Raw genomic sequence first — 23,187 nt, forward strand, 5'->3', positions numbered from 1 at the left:
CTCACTTGAGTGACTTGACTGCGCTAATATAAACTATTTATTATGCTCGCATTTCCGAATTGGTTATCCAGCTAATAAAACATTATCTTTTAATACACGTTTTAATACACTTATCAAAGTATTTTTACAGTTACCATTTATTCTTCACGTTTGCTAAGTATGTCGAAATCGAATGTTCATGAAACATGACCATCCTTTCTGATTAACAGAGTGTAGATAAAAAAAGACAGTTGATATTATGAATGGTTAAGCGGAATCTGTTTATCGGTTCTTCATAAAAAATGTCAGACTACAGTGCGGGCAATTCACGGAGAAGAATGGAAGAACAGAATTTGCATTCACATTGAAAGTCTTCCGTCGATGGGAGAATGCCTTTGAGAGCGAAAATCTTCCTCTGGGCAAAACCTCCAAACACTTTCTCCCCATGTCGAGATTCAGGAAGACATTGGCAATACTTTTCCCAGGTCCAGAGTAGATCCATTTCTTTATCGTTCCATTCGTGACACGGGTTTCGGAATAATCTTCGTCTTTTTCAATGACACCAACTTCAATCGTAGGCCCCTCTTGGAAGCATTCCGCAACATCTTGTACTTCATGGCCGACTTCAACCTTCCAGTGATGTACGCCTATAATTTTGTGTTAAAGTACCAGGTTTTAGTCAGCATTGACTCTTAATGAGAACAATAAGATCGTATAGCACATGGCTTTAAAAATGATGACCGTCATTAGAGAGTGGCACAAGTTTTGAAAGCATACAGTTTGCCATTAAAAAATGAAACAAAATATGACAGTAAATGGTTTGTTATTTTCAGTATCATACCTGCAGTCATGGGTGTATCCCCCAACCTAAAACAAAACCTTCCAACATCACCCTCTCCTGACATACAGTTGAAAATCTGCCCATTGCTCATTCGCAAGTAGCCACAGCCATGTTTGTAGTCCATCTCCCAATTCACGTCTGCATTCACTGAACAACCCGGGGCCAAACAGCCGTTGATCTTTGCTCCGAAATGAAGCGTCCCGAGCTCTTTGACAACAAATGAAATCTGGTGTGTGCCATCTGAGTTTCCCGTGTTTTGGACGTTTTGAAGCGATACGCCAGAGAAGTTTGGTTCGATCAGATCATCTCCACAGCTAGAGCTTATAATACGACCGTCGTTATCTTTGCTTGTTATAATAATAACGGATTTCTTTCCAACTTTCAGCAACGGATCTGTCAACTTTGCTTCACATCTTTCGGCACACACTTTCACTTCTTCTACAGTGATCAGCTGTTCACAGAGTAGAGATATAGGCGTTTCCTGCATCAATAAGCGAACTGGATTCCCCACGTTTTGTGCGACTTCGTCTTGGATGTCTGTCATTAAATTACTCAGATGCAATGTTATGTTCTGCTTTATTCCCAACAGTTGCACGTCACTACTGTTTTCCAAGGTGTGAGTAGCAAAATTGACGCCATTTTGACAAGTTGATAGCGCAAGATCGAGCTCTTTCTTTGATGCTTCGACCTGCTTCTTCTGGTTGTCTGAAGCGGAGGCGGAGATCAGCATTAAGTTCAACTTTTGTGCTTCAATTTCCTTGTGCAGCTGCGCGAAATAGGCTTCAATTTGAACATTGCAGGCATTTTCTCTGTCTTCTATATCTTCTTTTTTCTCAACTGCCCGTTGGATCCCAGCCGAGATCGTTTCCATCCTTTTTTCAACTTTCCTAACTAGATTCTTCACTTCGTCCTTTGCCTTCCCAGCGCTTTCTTCAACCGACTTAATCTTGTGCTCTTTATGTTCAAGAACAGTACAGCTTATACAAATGATCATCTTGCAAGTGTGACAGTAAAATTTAATCAGTTCATTGCGGTGGACACTGCACTTCACAGCTCGCGCGTTCTCGGCTGGTTTGTTGTCCTTCAACTTGTCTTTTGATAAAAGGAAATGGCTCCTTGTGTCCCCGGATCTTTGGTGGGATTCGGCGCAGGGATTACACAGGAACTGTAAGCAATCTTTACAGCGTTTTTCTACAGTTTGTTGCTGATCGCCACAGTTGTCACAAACTAATGCCGGAGCGTCGCTGTTTTCGGTCAAACTCAACGTCGCCAAAACGTTGTTTGCAAAGAAATTGGTTGGCAGCTTGGAAAGATCAAGCAAGTGACCGGGCTGTTAGAAACAAATCAAAGTTGGTATACGATAAGTAAACTGATAAACCTGGAACGCGTGATCGTAGACTGAATTCATCTACCCAGAACTAATGCACAGTTAACTACCGACTCAGTAAAAACATCCTTTTCACTATCGGCAAAATCATGCTTTACGCCTAGTTTCCATTTAGTTACCTTTCGCTGTAACGACAAGTGAACATGACCGATCACTCCGATGTGAAATAGTGTAAATTAACCTCTTTTACGTATAGTGTATGCAAATCGGTCTCTTCAGTCTTGGATCGCATGCAGAGATTGATCGTTGACGACATTGACCGACACTATCATGCACATCGGTCACTTGGCCATGTATGTATAGCGCTGGTAATATATTGGTTATAACCAAATTGAAATTAGGTCTTAAGTTTAGATCTTTTGGAAACGTTACAGTGGCCATGCAATGTTGCTATTGTTAATGAGCTGCTTACCTTCACTGGCGCGAGACATTCCGGGCATTCCAAGCCAGATTCACGTTTCGAAAGCTTTACGATACATTTATAACAGTATGAATGAAGACATGGAAAGACTTTTGGGTTGTCCAACAGTTCATAGCACACAGCACATGTGACAAGTTCCTCAAAGTTTGTACGTTTTGAGGGGCACTCCGCCATATATCTTGAGAACAATATTTGTTTTCTAAAATTCACAGGACAAGAGTTTAATGAACATAAGGGTACCGCCGTACCGGCCTAAAAAATTCCCAGACGGCGGTGTTGGTACTGCTATCTTACTGATTTCATTTAACAGCCCATGCATACAATAATTTAACCCGTGAATCAAAGATTTAAAAGCAGACAAGTCAGACGATTCCTGAATTGCTCTGGACGTCTAAGAGGGACTTTTTCGGTGTGTACAGAGCAGGGGCGTATCATCAACGCGAAATTGATCGCCAATAGTCGGGATTACTCTAATGTTTGCGGTTCTGATACGCAAATAGTGCACAAGTTGCTCCCAGTTGATGTTGGAAAAAAACAGGGTTTAGCACCGTTCTGCGTTCTGCAGTTCTGGGGCCGGTTGTTCAAAAGCCGGTTAACGCTAACCCAGGGTTAAAAATGCCTAACCCAGGGTTAAATTTTAAACCTTGGTTAATTTGCGTTGCACAAAGCTCGGTTAGCGTTAACCCTGGGTTAAAATTGATAAAAAACTTAACCCTGCTAGCTAGGTGGGTTAACTTTTTAATCCTGGGTTAACTTCGATTCAAAATGGACGAATAAGGAGCTGAAACACGTAAACACATATAATTCGTCATGAATTAAACACTTTTGAAAGGTTTTACGAATAATTTCGACAGCAAAGAATTATTTAAGTTTGACTTCGTTCGGTTTCAGCTGATGTATTGATTTATTTATCTTCGCTTCAATGCAATACACGATAAATGAATACAACCGTACAAATTGAAAGATTTTAATCGAAATATTTGTTTCGGATGCCAAAATTCGATTCTTTTGATTATAAAGTGAGTAAAATATAGATTGTTTTTAATTTGCTCGATTTTATTTCACGTCGACATTGTTTATTATACAAAATGGCCTTTCATTTCGAATCTTTCCAAAATTCCATGCACGGAAATTGCTGTTCAAAACAACGTCCCTGCGACCCTGCCCTCACGGCATATAATCTTTCGACTGAATATATCCTCGTCGGGTAAAGTTTTGACGTTCGTTTATTGACCAATCGAAAACGTTCTTATATCCAATTTAGTCCTTAAAATACATTTATTCTTAGGTTAAATATTTTAACCCTGGGTTAACTAACCCTACCGCTAACCCTGCTTTGAACAACACAGTTTTAACCCAGGTTTAGCTAACCTAGGGTTAAGGATTTTAACCCAGGTTTAGCACTAACCCAGGGTTAAATTTAACCTGCTTTTGAACAACCGGCCCCTGCTGTCATATATATCATGAATGGCTTTAACAATTCTTCTTACAACACATAAAGCCAAGTTGTAACAACGTTTTTAGCAAGCATGATTGTGAAAAAGCATCACCACAATAATTTGTTTGACCTATTTCCATCAATTAGCCGGAGGTGATCTTTAATCTCTGTTTGCGTAAGATTTTTGTGTGCTGGATTATAAACAAGTCGTGCATACTTACCAGCTTGGTGTCCTTCGTATCTAAATACCGCTGCCTTGTATCACAATGGCTATAGTCCAAATCAAGCCTGAAAAGAAACACTCCGACGGCAAAAGATCGTTCGCATCATTTCATTTATGAATGAAAATCGATGTCTTTTCTATAAGACAATATCTATGGTAAGTAGACTAGGGAAACCAAGGATTTCCTAAGAACAACAAAATGATAAAACACTCTGCAAGAGATCTCAAAATATAATGAAAGTTATATCAATAAAATTAAGATTGTTATATAAAAGACAATACAGGCTGATTCGCTTCGCTAAAGTGCAATCGGTGATGCGCGCGAACTTTGAAATTGCATTAAATAACCCAAGACAATAGATGCAAATATTGCGTATGGGAAAGGCTTCACAAAATTTCTTTGAAAAGCCCAGATGCCGGCAAATGAACGGCATGTATTTGCACAAATTACCCCTCGATATCACTTTTTATCATCTTATAATTATCATCTTTCCGGCTAAAGAGATATATTATTACTATACTTCTTCTTTCTCATCTGCTGAAATACGCGCTGATTTAGCCTGATTATGCGATCAATTCAGAATCTGTTTATCGGTTTATCATAAAAAATGTCAGACTACAGTGCGGGCAATTCACTGCGAAGAATGGAAGAACAGAATTTGCATTCACATTGAAAGTCTTTCGTCGATGGGAGAATGCTCTTGAGAGCGAAAATCTTCCTCTGGGCAAAACCTCGATATCCAAACACTTTCTCCCCATGTCCAGATTTAGGAAGACATTGGCGATATTTTTCCCAAGTCCAGAGTAGATCCATTTCTTTATCGTTCCATTCGTGACACGGGTTTCGGAATAATCTTCGTCTTTTTCAATGACGCCAACTTCAATCGTAGGCCCCTCTTGGAAGCATTCCGAAACATCTTGTACTTCATGGCCGACTTCAACTTTCCAGTGATGTACGCCTATAATTCAGTTGTGTTAATGAGAACAATAAGATCGTATAGCACATGGCTTTCAAAATGATGACCGTCATTAGAGAGTGGCACAATTTTTGAAAGCATACAGTTGTTCATTAAAGAATGAAACAAAATATGACAGTAAATGGTTTGTTATTTTCAGTATCATACCTGCGGTCATGGGTGTGTCCCCCAACCTAAAACAAAACCTCCCAACATTACCCTCTCCTGACATACAATTGACGATCTGCCCATTGCTCATTCGCAAGTAGCCACAGCCATGTTTGTAGTCCATCTCCCAATTCACGTCTGCATTCACTGAACAACCCGGGGCGGAATAGCCGTTAATCTTTGCTTCGAAATTAAGCGTCCCGAGCTCTTTGACAACAAATGAAATCTGGTGTGTTCCATCTGAGTTTCCCGTGTTTAGGATGTCTTGAAGCGACACGCCAAAGAAGTTTGGTTCGACCAGATCATCTCCACAGCTAGAGCTTATAATACGACCGTCGCTATCTTTGCTTGTTATGATAATAACGGACTTCTTTCCAACTTTCAGCAACGGATCTGTCAACTTTGCTTCACATCTTTCGGCACACAGTTTCACTTCTTCTACAGAACAAACATTCGTGATCAGTTGTTCACAGAGCAGAGATATAGGCGTTTCCTGCTTCAACAAGCAAACTGAATTCCCCACGTTTAATGCGACTTCGTCCTGGATGCCTGTCAAATTACTCAGATGCAATGTTATGTTCTGTTTTATTCCCAACAGTTGCACGTCACTACTGTTTTCCAAGGTGTGTGTAGCAAAATTGACGCCATTTTGACAAGTTGATAGCGCAAGATCGAGCTGTTTCTTTGACGCTTCGACCTGCTTCTTTTGGTTATCTGCAGCTGAAGCGGAGATCAGCATTAGGTTCAACTTTTGTGCTTCAATTTCTTTGTGCAGCTGCGCGAAATAGGCTTCAATTTGAACATTGCAGGCATTTTCTCTGTCTTCTATATCTTGCTTTTTCTCAACTGCCCTTCGGATTCCTGCCGAGATCGTTTCCATCCTTTCTTCAACTTTCCAAACCAACTTCTTCACTTCGTCCTTTGCCTTCCCAGCGCTTTCTTCAACCGACTTAATCTTGTGCTCTTTATGTTCAAGAACAGTACAGTTGATACAAATCGCCACCTTGCAAGTGTGACAGTAAAATTTCATCAATTCATTGCGGTGGACACTGCACCTCAGAGCTCGCGCGTTCTCGGCTGGTTTGTTGTCCTTCAACTTGTCTTTTGATAAAAGGACATGGCTTCTTGTGTCACAGGATCTTTGGTGAAATTCGGCGCAGTCAGCACACAGAAAGCGTGTGCAATCTTGACAGCGTTTTTCTACAGGATGTTCAGACAGTTCACAGTTGTCGCATATTAAGTCCGGGGCTTCACTGTTCTCTTCTAAACTTAAAGTCGCCAAAACGTTGTTTGCAAAGAAATTGGTTGGCAGCTTCGAGAGATCTGGTGGGTAACCGATCTGTTATAGAAATGAAATGAATCAAAAGTTTTATGATTTTTAATTTGAAAGCAATCATATATTGCAAACAGCAGCAGCTGTAAGTGTGGACCAGTTTACTGGCTCAGACCATCAGTGGTTCAGACATCAGGAATTCTCGAAACCCTTCGCCTGAAGCTAGTTTCAATTTCCTTCTCAGCCTCTAAACCGGCTTTGAATTGTTTTACACTTGTCGTATAAAATTCTGATGAACTTTTGCACGCCAAGGAAGGCTGCACTTACAGTGGCAACTTAAATTCACCTCAACGCAACAGTTTATAAACTCCCGAAACGAAAGCCGACCAACTATCGTTCAAACTAGATGGAAAACTACAAAACATACCTCCACAGGCACACAACATTCTGGGCACACCAAACCAGGTTTACGTTTTGCAAGCCTGACGATACAATTATAACAATACGAATGAAGACATGGAAAGACCTTCGGGTTGTCCAACAGTTTATAGCACACAGCACATGTGACAAGTTCCTCCAATTTTGACAAGGTACTGACAGGCAATCTTTTATCTCTAAAATATGGAGGGGGCACAGAATTTTTGAATTTTGATCATTCGTTCGGTTCCCGTTTGTGTGTCTTACAAGGTTCTGTTGACCGTAAAATATTAAATGTAACATTGGTATATAGCCTATACATTTAGATTCAGATGCCAAAACTTTCATAACAGAAAAATCAAACTGAGTTTCACAAACATACATGCGGAAATTCAAAGGCTATAGCAACGAACACAACTATTGATGGAAACACACAGGTTTTTTTTAAGGTCGGCGAAAACATGATTGAACAATGTTGCTCTCCAAATATGGCTGTTAACTTTTCAGCCTTGAAGCAGAAGAACTAGTACATGTTGCAAGAGCATCGTTGCTTGTTAAACAATCAGTTATGAGTTGTGTGGGACAACATTATTTCCTGGAGGGCTATTGATTACTGCAAACAAAGCACATTCCGCGATAAATAACGATGATGGAAACCAAATGTAAGATGTTGACGACAGAATAGCAACTGCTGTTGAATCGAGGGAAGCTACCAAAGCGAAAGCATGTATACAACTCAAATTACCTTATCTATATCTTGTAGTCTAACCTCATCACTCCCCGTTCAACAAAGACATATCGGCACTCTCTCTACGTGACTTACGTCTTAAGTTAAATGTGACAGCTTCCCTAAATTCTTGTCGTGCGTGGCAAAGCAGCTAGCTGAGTTCAGCTGCCAAAAATAGGCGATTTAATCCCTCGAAGTTTCCGCGATCCAACTATAAGTGCCTTTATCAAGATAGTTACGAAGTTTGCGAGGCATAACACTAATTTCGAAGCTCCTTGGATCATTCATGAGATTTTTGTGTCTTTTAGACCGTTCCTATAAATTCTAGTTTTATGAGAAGATACTTTTACCTACGTAATGACCTACAAGCTAATTTACTTATATACGGATGCATTCAAATTGCATTAGCAACGCGTCAAATTAAAACCAAGTGGCAAGTACTGCGTCTGTGTTTCCGCCTAAGAAAAATAAAGCTACATTCTGTATAACAGTTATAAGGTATCACTATTGAAAACAGCTGTTTCTTAGCAAAAAATTAGTAACAACTTCCTATGCGTGGTCGAGTGTGGATGAGCTACTTTTATGGCCAGTCACAAAACTGACAAAAGTCTACTTTGCACGTTGCTGCATTTTAAAGGTGTTACCATGAAGTTATATATCTCAGTTTGAATTGTATTACGTACATACACGGGTAGCCACTACGAATATAGCAATATATCTTAGGTAAAGATGACTGCAGCGGTGCGGTGCGACTGAGTAGGGGTATATTCAACACTACATCCAACATTCATCAATTTGAGGGGGGAACTTCAGATGGACGGATATAGTCTAAACTTACCTATTCTTTTGTACAACTTATATTGCGAAAATCACGAATTACAGAAGTTATTAGAAAGCATACAGAACTAACCTGTTTAACCTGTTAGATACGGTCTTTCCTTCCGTGTCGATGGCGTCCATATTTCATATTTTGCTGTCACGGTTACATCATTGCGACCTGATCGATCGGAACAAGTCGCAACTCGCAATACATCATCTCTCTTCGTACATTAACTGTTGCTCTTAGTGACGTCAAAGGCAGAATATATACGACGTTTATTAGCTTCGTAAAACTAACGGGTCATCAAATCTCGTTTAGTATCAGATTTTTCTCCCTCGATGCCGTTACGAGAAGATACTGACTTATTACTATGTTGTTTTGTTAAAGTGTCTGATTTTTTGCGAGCCATACTGCGCTCTGGGGCTGTTAGAATCTTCATAAACTTGGCAGCAGTTAGTTTTCAAATTCCAAGAATTTATTTCCTTACAAATTTCGAGCAGGATTGAATAATAAATTAACGCGTGGTTTTCATCACTAGCAGACAGACAGAAATTTTTATTGTCGGTGGACAACGAAGCATAAAATATTTTGTCTGTCGGAAATTTTCACATCCGACAATGAGCCAGAGTGATGACAACCAGGCATAAAACACGACATCACGAACGTAATGATTTCTCTATATAAAATACAAAGTGATTAAACACCAACAATTCGTTGTATGGAATTATAACAAAGTTAATCAAACCATTTTCATTAGTCATTGTTCCACAAATTAGTGTCAGGGTAAAAAATCTCATGTAAAGGCTTGTTCACAAGATCCAATTTTGACGGATCCAATTCACTTCTGATGGATGTTTTATAGTCTGTTGACTTGCAATGTATATGGGCAGCAAATCAACCTAAACCAACACAGTACTGCTTTATCAATAACCTACTTCATTCCATCCACCAGAAGTGAATTGGATCATGTGAACACAACTTAAGCTACCTATTATTTGGTTCTAAATTTAAATTGATTTTGCAAAAATTCTCGCTGTTTCTATTTACACAGTTCCAAGCGTTTATAGTAGACCAGAGTGTCCCAACTACTAACATCAACGTTCACTGATATTCCAATATTCTTTTTACCAAATACATTGTAACTGTTAAACTGTGCTTTCCAACAGCCAGCTGGTAAATAAACAGACATTGTAGTCTTTTTACTTTCCAACACGGGTGCAACAAGGTAGGTATCTCCCAACATGAACTGTGAGTCATTCTTCAAGGCATCCGGATCTGTCGGCGCAACCCACCATAGTGGGCGAATGATAGGCGCGCCAGTCAGGGTGACATTTTTAAAAGCATCCATTATGACAGGGGATAAATCTTTTCGCTTTTTAAACAGATTCTTGATGATTTGTGATGACTGGTTGAAGCCAATATCCCATGGTGCCCTGTCAAACTGTACACTCGGAAGGAACATGCTAACTTGCATCCAACGAATGTAAAGTTCCTTGTCCACATCACCATGGAGACCACCAATCACTGATGGCAAAACATAAGGGTATCCCATGATGCCAAAGGTCAACAGAGTTGGGATCAAAGTCCTTAAACCATCCCAAGTTGGTTCTTTACTCTTCATTCCTACAAAAATTGGGAGTGTTTGAGTTTGATGACCAATATGAACATTTATGCCTGCCATGCTGGCTGCAAAGTTTGCATACTCAATCGAGAAGCGACCAGGATCCATAGACGTATTGTGAAAATTATAACAAGAAGGTAGATGGCTGACATCCCCTCCATAAAAGCCAAATGAATCAATGCCATTGTTCTTAGTCAAGTTAACCAACTTTCTTTTAAACCATTTTGTGGCATTTTCTTGCAACAGGTCAATGCAAGCCGAGAGTGAGTTTCTCCATTTGATGAGGCCTGGGACTTCTCCTCCACAATCGTTTAGAAGATTGCCCTTCTCGGCAGCTTCTGAGAACATCTTTGAAGTAATTTGGAGGTAGGGGTTAACATTCATTGACACATTACAATGCAATTTACTAAATCTTAGTTCATTAATCTCCTTTCTTTCCACTCTAGAATTAAATTGTTCCCAATTTTTACCACTGATGACCACATTTCCACATGAATAAGACTTCAGAATCTTACCCTCCAAATCTGCAATATCCTTTGATATATTATCAGATTCGCTGCTAATTATCCACGAGGGTTTCTTAATCAGGGCCTCGTTTGGAACAACACTAGGCTTACCTAGGAACTTCCTAATCACCCTCAAATGCAAGTCTCTGAGGTTATATCCAGATAGAACTCTGTATGCAAGATAGGATACTACCGGTTGAAGGTAACCTGTCGGGTCAGATTTTAAACACAACATTCCATTGTTGTTTTCATTGATGCTAACGTGCAGCGGTACAGATTTGTCAACTATAATTGCAATTCCATTAGAACTGAGCCAATATCGTTCCAATACAGGACCAAAGGTTGCTTTGGATTCTTTATGGGAAGCAGGAAGGCTTTGAGGGACATATTGCATCATGTTAACTTGCACCTTTTCCATCGGCCATTTCTGCCAGTAAAGTTCAGCACCACCGTACCAATGGGACCCGGCCAAAACAAAACAATCCATAAACACGATAGGTTTATTAGAAGAACTCGTCCAATTCACAGCAAACGTGAGATTTGATTCTTGTGTCAACGTCAAAGACACTCCATCAGGTGCGACGTATTTAGACTTGCTGTGTGTTTGTGTTAAGTTTGAAGTCATTTTTAGGCCGACTTGGGCAGTAAGCGCATATTGATCGGTCGCATTTTTAAAATCGATCTGTTTGTCTTTAAGACTGAACCTTGCTGTACCAAAGTAGGAGACGTTATTGTCGTGTTTGCTATCTGAAACTCTTAATTTAAAAGCCAATATAATTAATACAATCAGTATAACGCCAAGGATACCAATAACAACTTGCAAAATTCGTCTTCTTACAAGGGAACGGGTTTCCCAAGCAAACAAAGCTCGATTTCTGCCCTCTGTTGTTCGTATTCCATCATCCTTGATAGAGAGCGTGTCTGCATCTCTTTCGTTGCCGTAAAATAACGTCGCCGCTTCTGTACCAGGTGTTTCGCTTCGCGTAAACGCAACAGCCATCTTGATTTCAAAAACACTGCGCTGGTCTGATGTTTGGAGGGGGGAAGACACCTCACACTTTGCATGAGATGAGAATTCTTGGGGTTTACCTTGTTTGTGAAATCTTGATGGATGAGGAATTTACGCTACTACGTACTACCGAAATGGGATCAGCTAAAGAGAAAGAAACTCAAGCGAGAATTATTTGTGTAGGATTTTGCAAAGCTATTCGAGCGTAACAAAACTAGGCCTCTTCGTGACACCCCCCGGAAAAAATATTGGAATGTTATTATGTAACACAAAGAATGCTGCTACGACTACATGAATTAGAGTTTTTTATACAAATTTATATATTTATACACCTGTGCATATTAAATAACTATAGTATTGTAAAATATCTAATTATCTAAATCCACACAACCATTATTTACAACTTGTACTTGCAAACATTATTTTATTGCTTACAAATAAGACATTCAAAGTAAACTACAGTTTTTAAGTTAACATAGAAGTTGATCCATTGTCCGACCTCGAGTTCATGTTTGATTCCCTTCCCAAACATTTCCCTCCACACACCTTTGGGGAGATACACTTCATGCTGTTTAGCTTGAGGCCACAAGACTGGGGCAATTAGGTAAATATCACCCAGCATAAATTGTGCGCCCAGATGATGCGTCACTGGATCATTGGGAGCCAGCCACCACATTGGTCGAACAACAGGAGCACCTGTATCTGCAGATTCCTTAGCAATGCTTACAATATTATCCCACAGCATATACCGGATATCCAGTATATCTGCAGACGCCTGGACTGTCTCGCTATCATCAAGTTCCCATGGATACGTAACAAATTCCATGACTGGGAAAAAGACGCTGAGCTGCATCCATCTAATGTACAGCTCTTTATCAGTTTTTGAAGACTCTATTGACTTGCCACCAATTGGTCCAATGGTTACATATGGATAACCAATTATTCCAATACTTAACACCATTGGTATTATAGACCTTAAACCGAAATCTTTATCCCAACTCGGTGAACGGTCTGCAATCTTTATTACCAAAGGGAGAGACTGGGTTTTATAACCCACTTTGATATCTGTACTTTTGCTTATGCTTGCTGCCACTTTGGCATAATTCTGCACAAACAAACCTGGATTTCTCCCATTTAATTTATATTCTGTAACAGGAAACTCCAGGTTTCCACAACAGAATCTGATTGTTTCGATGTTAAATTTCTTTTGAAATTTTTCAACGTTTTCACTGAACCAGTTCCTCGCTTTCATTGTAGTCAAATCGACCGAATGCGTCTGCCAGTTGCTCTTCATCAAGAACTCTTCAGGTACATGTTGTTTCTTGCTGAAAATTGAATCAACTGTGGCCATGACTCTTAATTTACGAGCCTGGATCTCTTTTATGAGACTTTTCGCATTAGGAAAGTCTTGTTTGTTGAACTCCAAACCTTGCTGCAAGCCCAAATCAATGTGTCCACAAGAGAATTGACGAATGACTATAGATCTAAAGAACCTCGTTAGTTTAACTTGGTTTGGTGATTTGAGTGCGCAAATTGGATACCTTGTTATTGAGCTACTTAACGACTCGGATGGTTTATCAAAATATTTTGAACTAACAAACTGATGGGTTGATTTTAAACTATTTCCAAAGCACATTCGGTACTTCAGGTGTACAGGTTTTGGATGGCCTGGATAACCCTCGGTATCCGCTTTCAGACATAATTTCCCATTCCCCTTCTCGTTTATGCTAACATGAAGTGGTACAATTTCATCGACAAAAATTGCAACACCACTAGAGCTCAGCCAATAAGGTTCAATAACAGATGTAAAATGTTGATTACCCATATCCTTGTAAACTTTCGCATAAAATGGGGACATGTGTAGATCAGCCTTATTCAAAGGCCAGTTGGGTATATTCAGTTGTCCACCCCCATACCAGTAAAAGTTACCCAAATTGAAACAGTCCATTGGTGTAAAAGGTTCATCGGTTATGCTATCCCAATCAACCGTTATACAGTTTTTATCCCCTTTGATTATGCTTTGCATAATATTCCCACCCCAAACGTAATGCAGGCCGTCCTTTTTGCTTTCCTCTGGATTTGAATAAGTCAAGTCGATATTTATACCCAGATTACCTTCAAGAATCGTATCACCTTTCAAATTTCGAACTTGTATTTCTCTTGTTCTTGGGTCGAATCGAAACAAGCCTCGATCGTCCTTACTCCATGGCTTCCTCAGGCTGCGTTTGCGACGAATTGACGTTAAAATAAACAGCAATGCTATAAAGAAAATCACGAGCAATGCTGTTGATTTGTTCCGTTGGTAAAATGAACGCATTTCGCAGGAAAATAAAACGAATGTACGAAACTTCTCAAAGTTGCAAATTTGTAAAAAAAGTAGCAATTATTTTCTGAATTCTGAAGTTCACAAAAATATGTGGCCGAGCTTTCCCAGTCCCCAACAATAATATTACGCAATACTTGAGATTACTCTATTTTAGATTACGTCATAAGAGTGACGTCACACATACAGAGATAATTAGTTTGAAGATTGAATTACTTCTACGTTTTTGACAGTATCAAAAGTTTTCATTAGTTCATTAGTTCATTAGTTCATTATACCTTAATACTGAAAAAATTGTTTGTGATTCCTTTGTTTTAAAAACTGGTTATAAAATAATCTTTATACATAGGGAACTTTCAGTTCAGATTACTGTTGAGTGGCAATGTTTTTAAAGTAGTACACATCACCTAGTGCAGTGTTGTTATAGGTAACTATACCACCTTCTGCCATGTTATGTGTAGCTCTGTTACCAAACTCTTCTATCCAGACACCCTTGGGTAAATACACATTATGGCCTTGCGCACCTTGGGTCACAACTGGGGCAACAAGATATACATCCGTCACCATAAACTGCTGGTCAACAGTAAGGGCGAGTGGATCATTCGGAGCAATCCACCATAAAGGGCGAATGATTGGGTCACCTGTCTGAACCGCATTTTCCATGCCTTCACGCAAGGTTGGCATGATGCTTGCTCGAATGTTCATGACATTATGAGCAATGGCAATAGTTTCATTGTCAAAATCCCAAGGGGCATGGGAGAACTGCATTGATGGAAGAAAAGCATTGAGCTGCATCCATCGTATGAACAATTCTTTGTCAGGATCACCATTTCCACCAATCATATCTGGTAAAATGAAGGGATAACCAAGAATTCCAAATGTCAACACAGTTGGAATGACAGATTGTAGGCCCATTGCACTATCCCAGGCAGGATCTCTGTCAAGGAACCTCACAAACACGGACAAGTCCTGGCTATGGTCAGCGACACGAACTTCAACTATGTTATTAATATCCGAAGCAAGTTTTGCATATTGTACAGAGTAATCCGATGGTATTTTACTACCATTCAAATTATACTGGAATGGTAGGTATGATACAGAACCAGCATCAAATTTGAAGGAATCAATGGTGTAATCCTTTTGAAATTCTTTTAGTCGATTTAGGAACCAATCATAAGCGCTGGGTTTCGTCACATCAATCGCAGCTGCGATACCTTCCCACCACATTACTAACCCAGGGGTCCTATCATCTCCTCCCAGAACAAACATGCCCAATTCACGTCCCTCCGCATATGCCTTCGATGTCATTTCAGCAAACGGATGAACCCACGTCGTAACACGGCAACCTGCTCTATGGATCTTCTCAATCATATCTTTTGGTGTCGGAAATTTGACTGGATCAAAATCCAAATCGCCATATTTTGTTGTGTAGTTGTTGTCAATTTCAAGTTGACTACACTTAAAGTTATTTGCAACAATTTGATCAACAAACTCTTCAACATCTTTCTGGTTCACTGCAGCATGATATTTCACCCAGGTTGACCACACTGGATCTTCCATCATTTTCAAATCAATTCCACTTGTCAATTTCTTGAAATACTTTTGGGCCATTGCTTGATGAGTGGTCTTGACATTATCACCCTTGCAAACTGTATAGTTCAGCGTAGGTGGTACACTTGTTTTTGGATACTGATTTGGGTCAATGCTAAGACACAGTTTATCAGGCTGTTTCTCCATGTTTATACCAACAACCAGCGGCGAGAGTTGGTCAACAACAATGGCAATCCCTTGTGAATTAACCCAGTACCTCCCTAATATTGGACCAAATGCGTTCAGTTTCTTGTAATAGGCATTAATCGTGTCCTGCGGATAATACGCTGCCATTTCCATGACGGATTTTTCAAACGGCCAAACTTGCTGATATAACTCTGCTCCGCCATACCAATTTCTACCACTCAAAAAAAAACAGTCCATAGGATAGTCGTCGATGTCTGTCAATCCTGACCAGTGCAAGGAAGTGCAATTATTTCCCTGATCTTGAACGACAAGTGCAAGGCCGTTTCTCCAAATATATTCAACCCCACCTTCGATTGGGTGACTGTACATTTTCTCGTGCACGTTCAGTCCAATTTCAGCAATAATTGAAGATGGATCTTCGTGGTCAACCAAACGGATGTTCTTTCTGCCATCGTCGAATAAGTCGACAACACCACAACGGGCCTGTGGTGTGTTGCGTTCGCCATAATTAGTTACGATCAGAACACACAAAATGACACCAATTACAAACAGTATAAGTGCAAGCCCCACTAGTTTAAAAATAAACCGGCTTTTGTCTGCTTTCGTGCCTGAAAAACTTAGTTTCGATACCAGCTGTATTTCGTCAAACTCCTTCTTCTTCGAAGCCATTTTTGTTTTGAAATGTCACGTGTTGTTTTGTATCAATCATGTGATTGACATTAACTCACTGACCTAAATACATTATCTGTGTTATACCACAGTTACACAGGTGTTCTTTAACAACACATAACGTGTTACAAATCTGTCAAATTACTACACAGGCTATGATAGATTTGTAACGTTATTAGACCTCTGATTACACAGTAGTTATGCCATTCATGTCCAGAATCCACGAGTATAATCTTTAGGTTTAATCCCTGAAACCTGACTCTAATCCTTACCCAACAACAAACTCTAAAGGATTAAGTTTTATCTCAGGATTATGATCAGGATTCAACAGTCATGCGTAGCCCCTTGATTTTCTTAGTTTTTCACGATGAATCTTTGATGTAATGGATTATAACGGATTAAGAGATATATTTAGGGTTAACGTTGTTAGCAACGCTCTCGTTTCTGAGTTAATTAAGGCAAATGCAATTTGAATACATAGTTTGTTATTTACATCCGTCTAACATGTTAAGTAATGTGGCTTATTCTGAACACAACTGACGATGGCGCCTACGCCATATACAACAGAATAATATGTCCAAGTCTTTCACTACGAAATTACACATTTTTCATCGTTCGCCCCGCCAGCACGCATCTGAAGCAAAAGAGAGGTAAATTACAATTACAACAGTTTTCTCACAAGAAGTCTAAAACATTGACTTACCAATTTCGTTCGACGTCGTGTGGTAACGGAATCGTTCGCCCCTGAATCGGGATCATCGAATGTGGTTACAACTGCTTCTTCCAACAAACTAGCTACTTCCTGCAAGACAAAAAAATATTGTCTTATAACTTGACAAACACAGTATTCATTTGAAATCACACTGCAGTATGCTGTATTCCTAATTGTACCCGTGTTTAACAAATGTAGACGATTGTACCCCTGTGTAAATGAAGGTTAAATGAATCCAAATGAAAAGTAAATATATGCATCTCAAATACAACACCGCCTGTCCAATTAATCCATGCATTATAGAGATGGAATTTTAAATAGATTAAAACTAGGCTTAAGACATCAAGTGTGTCAAGTCGATTTTCACTTTAGCGATATGTTAATGATGAATATTAGTGCTTGACAATGCATCTTGCTAATGTTTGCCACGTTCTATTCAAATACCATTCACATGGTCAGAATCTCGCCGAAAAATTAGAAGTACAATGAAAGTTTTCAACCATTTCAACTTAATATAAAACTGTGAAACTTAATTTATAATTTAGAACTTTTCACTCAGAACTCGATTTAAAAATTATTTACTCCTTATAACTGTACACGGAAATTCTTGTAACTTAAAACTGTAATTTATTATAAAAACTCTTGGTAATCTTTTAATCCAACAACAGACGCCAGTAATCTGATTTCGAAGTCATGCAACTGTTGGTATTCGTCAGCGAATTGAAACAAGGAATTACACACCTTTCCTTCTGTGTCCGTGATCGTGGTCTTAACCCCCTTACCAGTTCCCCACGATGACTGTTGTCTGAATACAAGATCTGTTGGCGGTTTGTGCTGGCCACCACCCTGGTTGGCCCAAATCTGTGAAGAACAAAATAAATCACTGAATAAACACGATAACTCTGACTGAGCGTCTAGGAAGGAAAGCAGAACTCATGGAACTCCAGTACGGATAAAGTTAGTTTACTGGGATCGGTCGTTCAAAAGGCGTTTAGCTTAAACGGTGAATAAGCCAAAGTTTAAAAATACTCTCATACATCATGTGAATGACTGAACCTGCAATCTTATGCATTTAATGTGTACTTCCATTGACAATTAAACTATATTTACATCGAAATATTTCACCTGAGTTGTTCAATAAATAGATAATTTGGTTTAAGCTGAACGCCTTTCGAACAACTGGCCCCTGATCAATATGCCACGGTTTATGAATACCTACCGTCACTGACTGCCCGCCTCTCAGGACAAATTTTGGTGTGAATTTATAACTAATAGGTTCTTGATCATCGATCATTCTTGACACGATCCATCCTCCCATAAGTTCTTCCTAAAATTAGCGGAAGTGGAACAATTAGTGAGAATATTGTGTTTCTGAAGAAATACAGTGTGCCCAACTAGCTTCGAATTGCGGATTCACAACGGAGGTGTCTTCCCATCTATGATTTAGCTCCCCCCCCCAATCCTCCGGGGGCCCTTGATGATATGAGCAACTCACCTTAGTCCCGCTGTTGAAAAGCCTTACAAATTTTCCTTGATTATCGGCCTCGATGATCTGAATATTGCCAGACGCAGCTGTAGTGGTGCTTGTCGTTGTCGCTTGCAAATCTTCAGTTCGAGGCCTCTTGCTGGGTCTCTTTGCTTTGTACTTGTCGCCAAATACGGGGGAGGGCGGGGGAGTGATATTTAGCCTGGTGAAACATTAAACACTTGTTAAAATACTCGCCATATTTGTAAACACACGATCGCACAACATTTGGGACACGTTGCACGAAGGCCGGATAGCGCTATCCCCCGGACGCTAACTTTTTTTAACCGTGGTAAAAATACTTGAAAAGTAATAAAATTATAGTTTTAAAGCTAATCATTGCTAAAGAGGGTCCCCAATTTAAGAATACTAAGGTTTAATCAAAGTCACGGAGAACAACGAGCAATTTTAGAGCGATTGAAAACTGAAAAAGACTATCCGGTGGATAGCGCTATCCAGCTTTCCTACAAAGTGGCATGAGATAGCGGGCAAGTTTACCTCACTTCCTCTCCTTCCAATAGTTTTCGATACGCGGCAAGTTCCATATCTAAGGCGACTTTAACTCCCATCAAATTTTCATATTCACCAAGTTGTTCCTCCATGTTTTCACGAAGTTCCCGGATCTCATCATCTCGCAAGTTTATGGTGTCATTCGCTCGTCGCTGCTGATCATCCAGCAGCTCTTCCAACTCTTTTAATCGTTTCTGTAGAGACTCGACCTTTGGAATAACGATTAAATACACACATCAGACCAGTTTTTCCCGGTTTCGAGAGAGAATCGACCGTTAAAAACAACGCCTTGAGATGATATAGCTATTTACCCGTAACCAATCTCGCTTACCTTGGAAATAGCGACTGTATGTTCAGCTCGTAAATCTTCCAACTTGTTTGTGAGATCTCTGTTGTTGTCTCTTGCTTCGGCAAGTTTGCTTGCGTCTTCTCTCGCCTGGTCTTTCAAATCTTCATACTTAAATAAAATCAAAGATGAGACTCACTAAGCTGGTTTATGCCAAGGTTTAAGGTTCAGTGAAGAAGATTTGGAGTCTAGGTTTGGGTGTTAAAATTCGCACGTTTTTTCTACCATTGAAAAATGGCAGAAAAAACAATGTTCTGCCCTAAGTTTTCCACTTTGGCTGGTGGAATTTTCCCACTTCCCGATCTTGGTGGAAGTTTCCTTTTATTTCTGTATCTTCAAAAGATAATTGGAAAATAAATTCCTTACCTTGGCCAAATAGAGTGTCTGAACATCATTTGTGAGTTTCTCGTTCTCTTCATCATAGATGTCTCGTAATTCTTGCAGTTTCTCTGTCATTATTCCCTCATATTTCGACTTATAGTCACTTTCAATCCTCACTTTTTGTTTTTCAACATGTTGAATCTGGTTGCGCATTTCTTGTAACTCCTGTGAAACCATTTTTTACGATTAGTGCTTTATCAAACCTTTACCAAACTTATTCTCCGATAGGGATGTATATTTTCTAGTGTTTACTTTCACAGCCAGCAGGGTTAACTACAGATAACCTAGACAAAGCTAGTAATGGACAGCAATGGACAGTATTCTTGCAAGGGGTGAACTATTACTTTACTTTAGCATGCCAGAAGCTAATAGATTGTCAAAACCTTAAAACTCAGTTAAAATTCTTGCAGGAAGTATTCAATTTTATTTGTCAGAGAACAAGCAGACATTCCAGCCTACCTTATTAAACATTTGCTGTTTGAAATTCATCTCTTCTTTTGTTGACTGGAGTTGATGTTCGATATCAACTCTCAGAAGTATTTCCTCCTCAAGACTGCACTTCGATGTCTCGACAGCTTCTTTCAATGCAAAATTTTCTTTTTCCAAGACATCAATGTCACCTTCCATCCTCCGTTTGTCTCGAATGGTTTTCTCCAAAATCTTCTCATTTTGTGAAAGTTTCGACTCGGTAATCTGGAGATTTTCCTCACAAGTGTTGAGTTTCTTTGAAGTATCATCATACCTAGAGATGGGTTTATATTTCAAGATCTTGAACAGTCTTCAATAATATGTATATTTCTCAGACATTAAACTTAAAAAATCCATTTTAAAGTTTAAAAGTTCATGAGAATAAAAGCCCTGTTACACAGTGCAATTTTTCTTGCAACTTGCAATGCAATTCTACTTCTAAGAGATGTAAATTAGTGAAGAGTCTTGCAGAAGAAAATTGCATGAAGTGTAATAAACACAAAACTTTCGTTGTTCCTAAATATTCATCTCTTAAAAGTAGAACCGCATTGCAAGTTGCAAGAAAAATTGCACTGTGTAACAGGGCCTTAAAAGTAAAAAAACATTTTACCAACTTGGAGAGGTTATATACCTACCATAAATATTCTTACAAACTGATGAACTTCACAACAAATTCCAAAATACCCAGGTCGAAGTTAGTGAAATGAGTTGTATTTGTTAGCGAAAATTAATTTGATCTTAGGTAGTGGGTATAGACATTTCACATTTGCAACAAAGACTTTTATTAGCAGAAGTATTTTCTGGAATGATCTATGGTCTGAGATGATATTCACACTTTGCTTTAATGAAAAGGTGTGGCTAGGTTTTTTACACCTGGTCAGTCAATTGCATTTGTTTGCTGAAAACCACATACATTCTAGAGGTTTCATTATAGTAAACACCTTAAGAACTGAGTGTATCTGCTTTGTTCAAAACAATGCTCAGCTGGTTATGTCTGCAGAACACAGTAATATGTAAAACTAACCACTCAATTGCATCAAATATGTTTGCAAACATATGAATATGATATTTCGCTTTTAACCATCCACATATTGACTTCATTTCCTGTAAATTGCTCGCATTTTTGACAACCAATACGGCATGCCAGGCCCAAAACGTGTTACCATATATTGGATTTTTATTAGTATGCTTGAAATATTTCGCCATTAAACTAAATCCAATTATCTTTTGTAACTTCAGCACATTTATTAGCAATATTTACAATAAAAGCATCGGCCTAAATGATCATTGACGGTTTGATTTCACGCCCTCTGTAACGACAGTGGCAAACAGGTCACGGAATCTTAAAATAACATCGTTTAATAACTCGATAAAGCTCCGGTGTGCGGGTGTCATCTGTCCGCATTCAACAGATTTGATATTATAAATTTCTTTGGCTTGACTAACGTCTTAAAACTGCTGCGAGTCTTATTCAAAACTGCTGCGAGTCTTAATTCATTCATAAAGCCGAGTTTATTGCAAATAAACTGTTTGATCGCACATTTTTGCCCTCCTTGTGTCCGTATGTTGATCGGTATTCATAATCAATGTGTTAAATATCGTGACAGAGACAAATGTAAAAGAAATGGCTGAATGTTTATAATATATGCTGCACGTAACTGCACAAAAAACTACGAAATTTCGGGATATCTCTCATCAAACCATCGATACAGGACTTGTTTACTCAGAATAATGTCTGTATTTGCAAGCAACCACAACAAAATGAGGCCCCGACGAAGGAATCGTGGTTTCAAGGTGTTTTTATGGAAGGAACTAGAACGTCGTTCATGTTATTGCACGTGCTTGCGAGACTAAATACACGCTCAAATGTATATTTACTTATTTCATTACAAAACACACTTCGTAGACAACGTTTAAAACAAGATAACGTAAATCAAGAACTTTCAAATAAAGCCATTTTACTTACTTTACTTTGTATTCAGCAACAATGCTTGCGTTTCGTCCGCTCTCGAGTTGAATTCGAGCCTTTTCCATAGACGTCTCATCGAGCATTTTTCGAGCATCGTTTAGTTCATTCTCAAACATGTTTTTCATGTTATTCACCTCGTTCTCTGTACGGACTTTTGTCGTTTCAATTTCGGCCGATAAGCTCGCATTTTCAGCCTCTAAATTCTTTACTCGTTCGATATACACCGATAATCGGTTGTTCAAATGACCCAGTTCATCTCGTTCTTGCATCCTCGAAATTTTCGTTGGCGAAGTAAAACTGGCGTTTTTGGACTTCTTATTTCCCGGCGTGTTGTTGTTGGGAAGCGTAGCGGTCGCCATTGCTAAAATAGTTGAGTAAAACAACGATAAAATCAAGAAAATAAACTTGCACTAGTTGAAAGTTGATACCCAACTGTCGCCGGAAACTTATGCTCAATAGCGCGGCAAGTGCTTCTGTATTTGGCATATATAATATTGACCAATCACGTTCTAGAACGGTAAAAATCCTGCCTTCCTATTGGACGAGGTGACAAGCCTAGAACGGTACATATCACTATTTCACTTTATACTACCTGATCATGACATATAAAGATGCGCCCCAGAGGGCAGGTTTTCGTCAAGTATAAATACATTTAAGTATTTCAAAATTCCCGTAAATGGTATTTGCCAATATTTAGAATGCAACTTGCATTGGAAAGACAAATTGATACAATATTTTTACAAAAATTTTGCAACAAAAAA

At 39.1% G+C, this 23,187-nt stretch overlaps 5 protein-coding genes across 7 annotated transcripts; all 5 read right to left on the reverse strand.

Moving 5' to 3' along the window:
* Nucleotides 1–104: 104 nt before the first annotated feature.
* On the reverse strand, nt 105–9,556 carry LOC114522687 (tripartite motif-containing protein 45-like). 3 transcript variants are annotated; one of them, XM_028543427.1, is made up of 5 exons: nt 8,741–9,556; nt 7,114–7,300; nt 5,827–6,752; nt 821–1,233; nt 105–626 (listed from the first exon to the last, which is right to left on the reverse strand). In XM_028543427.1, the coding sequence occupies exons 1-5, from the start codon at nt 8,788–8,790 to the stop codon at nt 262–264; spliced, it is 1,941 nt and encodes a 646-aa protein (XP_028399228.1). In that variant the 5' UTR covers nt 8,791–9,556; the 3' UTR covers nt 105–261. The 3 variants fall into 3 exon arrangements, with proteins under 3 accessions (XP_028399228.1, XP_028399229.1, XP_028399227.1); XM_028543428.1 differs by lacking the exons at nt 5,827–6,752; nt 7,114–7,300; nt 8,741–9,556 and adding exons at nt 2,620–2,827; nt 4,288–4,871 and having other exon boundaries at nt 821–2,150; XM_028543426.1 differs by lacking the exons at nt 105–626; nt 821–1,233 and adding an exon at nt 4,294–5,248 and having other exon boundaries at nt 5,414–6,752.
* Nucleotides 9,548–11,931, reverse strand: LOC114522685 (myogenesis-regulating glycosidase-like). The gene has a single exon (XM_028543424.1). The coding sequence runs from the start codon at nt 11,775–11,777 to the stop codon at nt 9,690–9,692; it is 2,088 nt and encodes a 695-aa protein (XP_028399225.1). The 5' UTR covers nt 11,778–11,931; the 3' UTR covers nt 9,548–9,689.
* A 177-nt stretch (nt 11,932–12,108) lies between these two features.
* LOC114522688 (myogenesis-regulating glycosidase-like) lies at nt 12,109–14,116 on the reverse strand. Its single transcript, XM_028543429.1, has one exon. It carries the CDS (start codon nt 14,101–14,103, stop codon nt 12,211–12,213), a length of 1,893 nt encoding a protein of 630 aa, XP_028399230.1. The 5' UTR covers nt 14,104–14,116; the 3' UTR covers nt 12,109–12,210.
* A 102-nt stretch (nt 14,117–14,218) lies between these two features.
* LOC114522686 (myogenesis-regulating glycosidase-like) lies at nt 14,219–16,599 on the reverse strand. The gene has a single exon (XM_028543425.1). The coding sequence runs from the start codon at nt 16,513–16,515 to the stop codon at nt 14,476–14,478; it is 2,040 nt and encodes a 679-aa protein (XP_028399226.1). The 5' UTR covers nt 16,516–16,599; the 3' UTR covers nt 14,219–14,475.
* Nucleotides 16,600–16,681: 82 nt separating this feature from the next.
* Nucleotides 16,682–22,990, reverse strand: LOC114522689 (lamin-B1-like). Its single transcript, XM_028543430.1, has 10 exons — nt 22,424–22,990; nt 20,449–20,731; nt 19,975–20,154; nt 19,594–19,719; nt 19,251–19,471; nt 18,723–18,915; nt 18,447–18,554; nt 17,969–18,088; nt 17,219–17,317; nt 16,682–17,149 (listed from the first exon to the last, which is right to left on the reverse strand). The coding sequence occupies exons 1-10, from the start codon at nt 22,783–22,785 to the stop codon at nt 17,105–17,107; spliced, it is 1,737 nt and encodes a 578-aa protein (XP_028399231.1). The 5' UTR covers nt 22,786–22,990; the 3' UTR covers nt 16,682–17,104.
* Nucleotides 22,991–23,187: the final 197 nt, after the last annotated feature.

The sequence above is a fragment of the Dendronephthya gigantea genome, unplaced genomic scaffold, assembly GCF_004324835.1.
Source record: "Dendronephthya gigantea isolate DGI-Jeju-01 unplaced genomic scaffold, DenGig_1.0 000023F, whole genome shotgun sequence".
Classification (NCBI taxonomy): Eukaryota; Metazoa; Cnidaria; class Anthozoa; order Malacalcyonacea; family Nephtheidae; genus Dendronephthya; species Dendronephthya gigantea.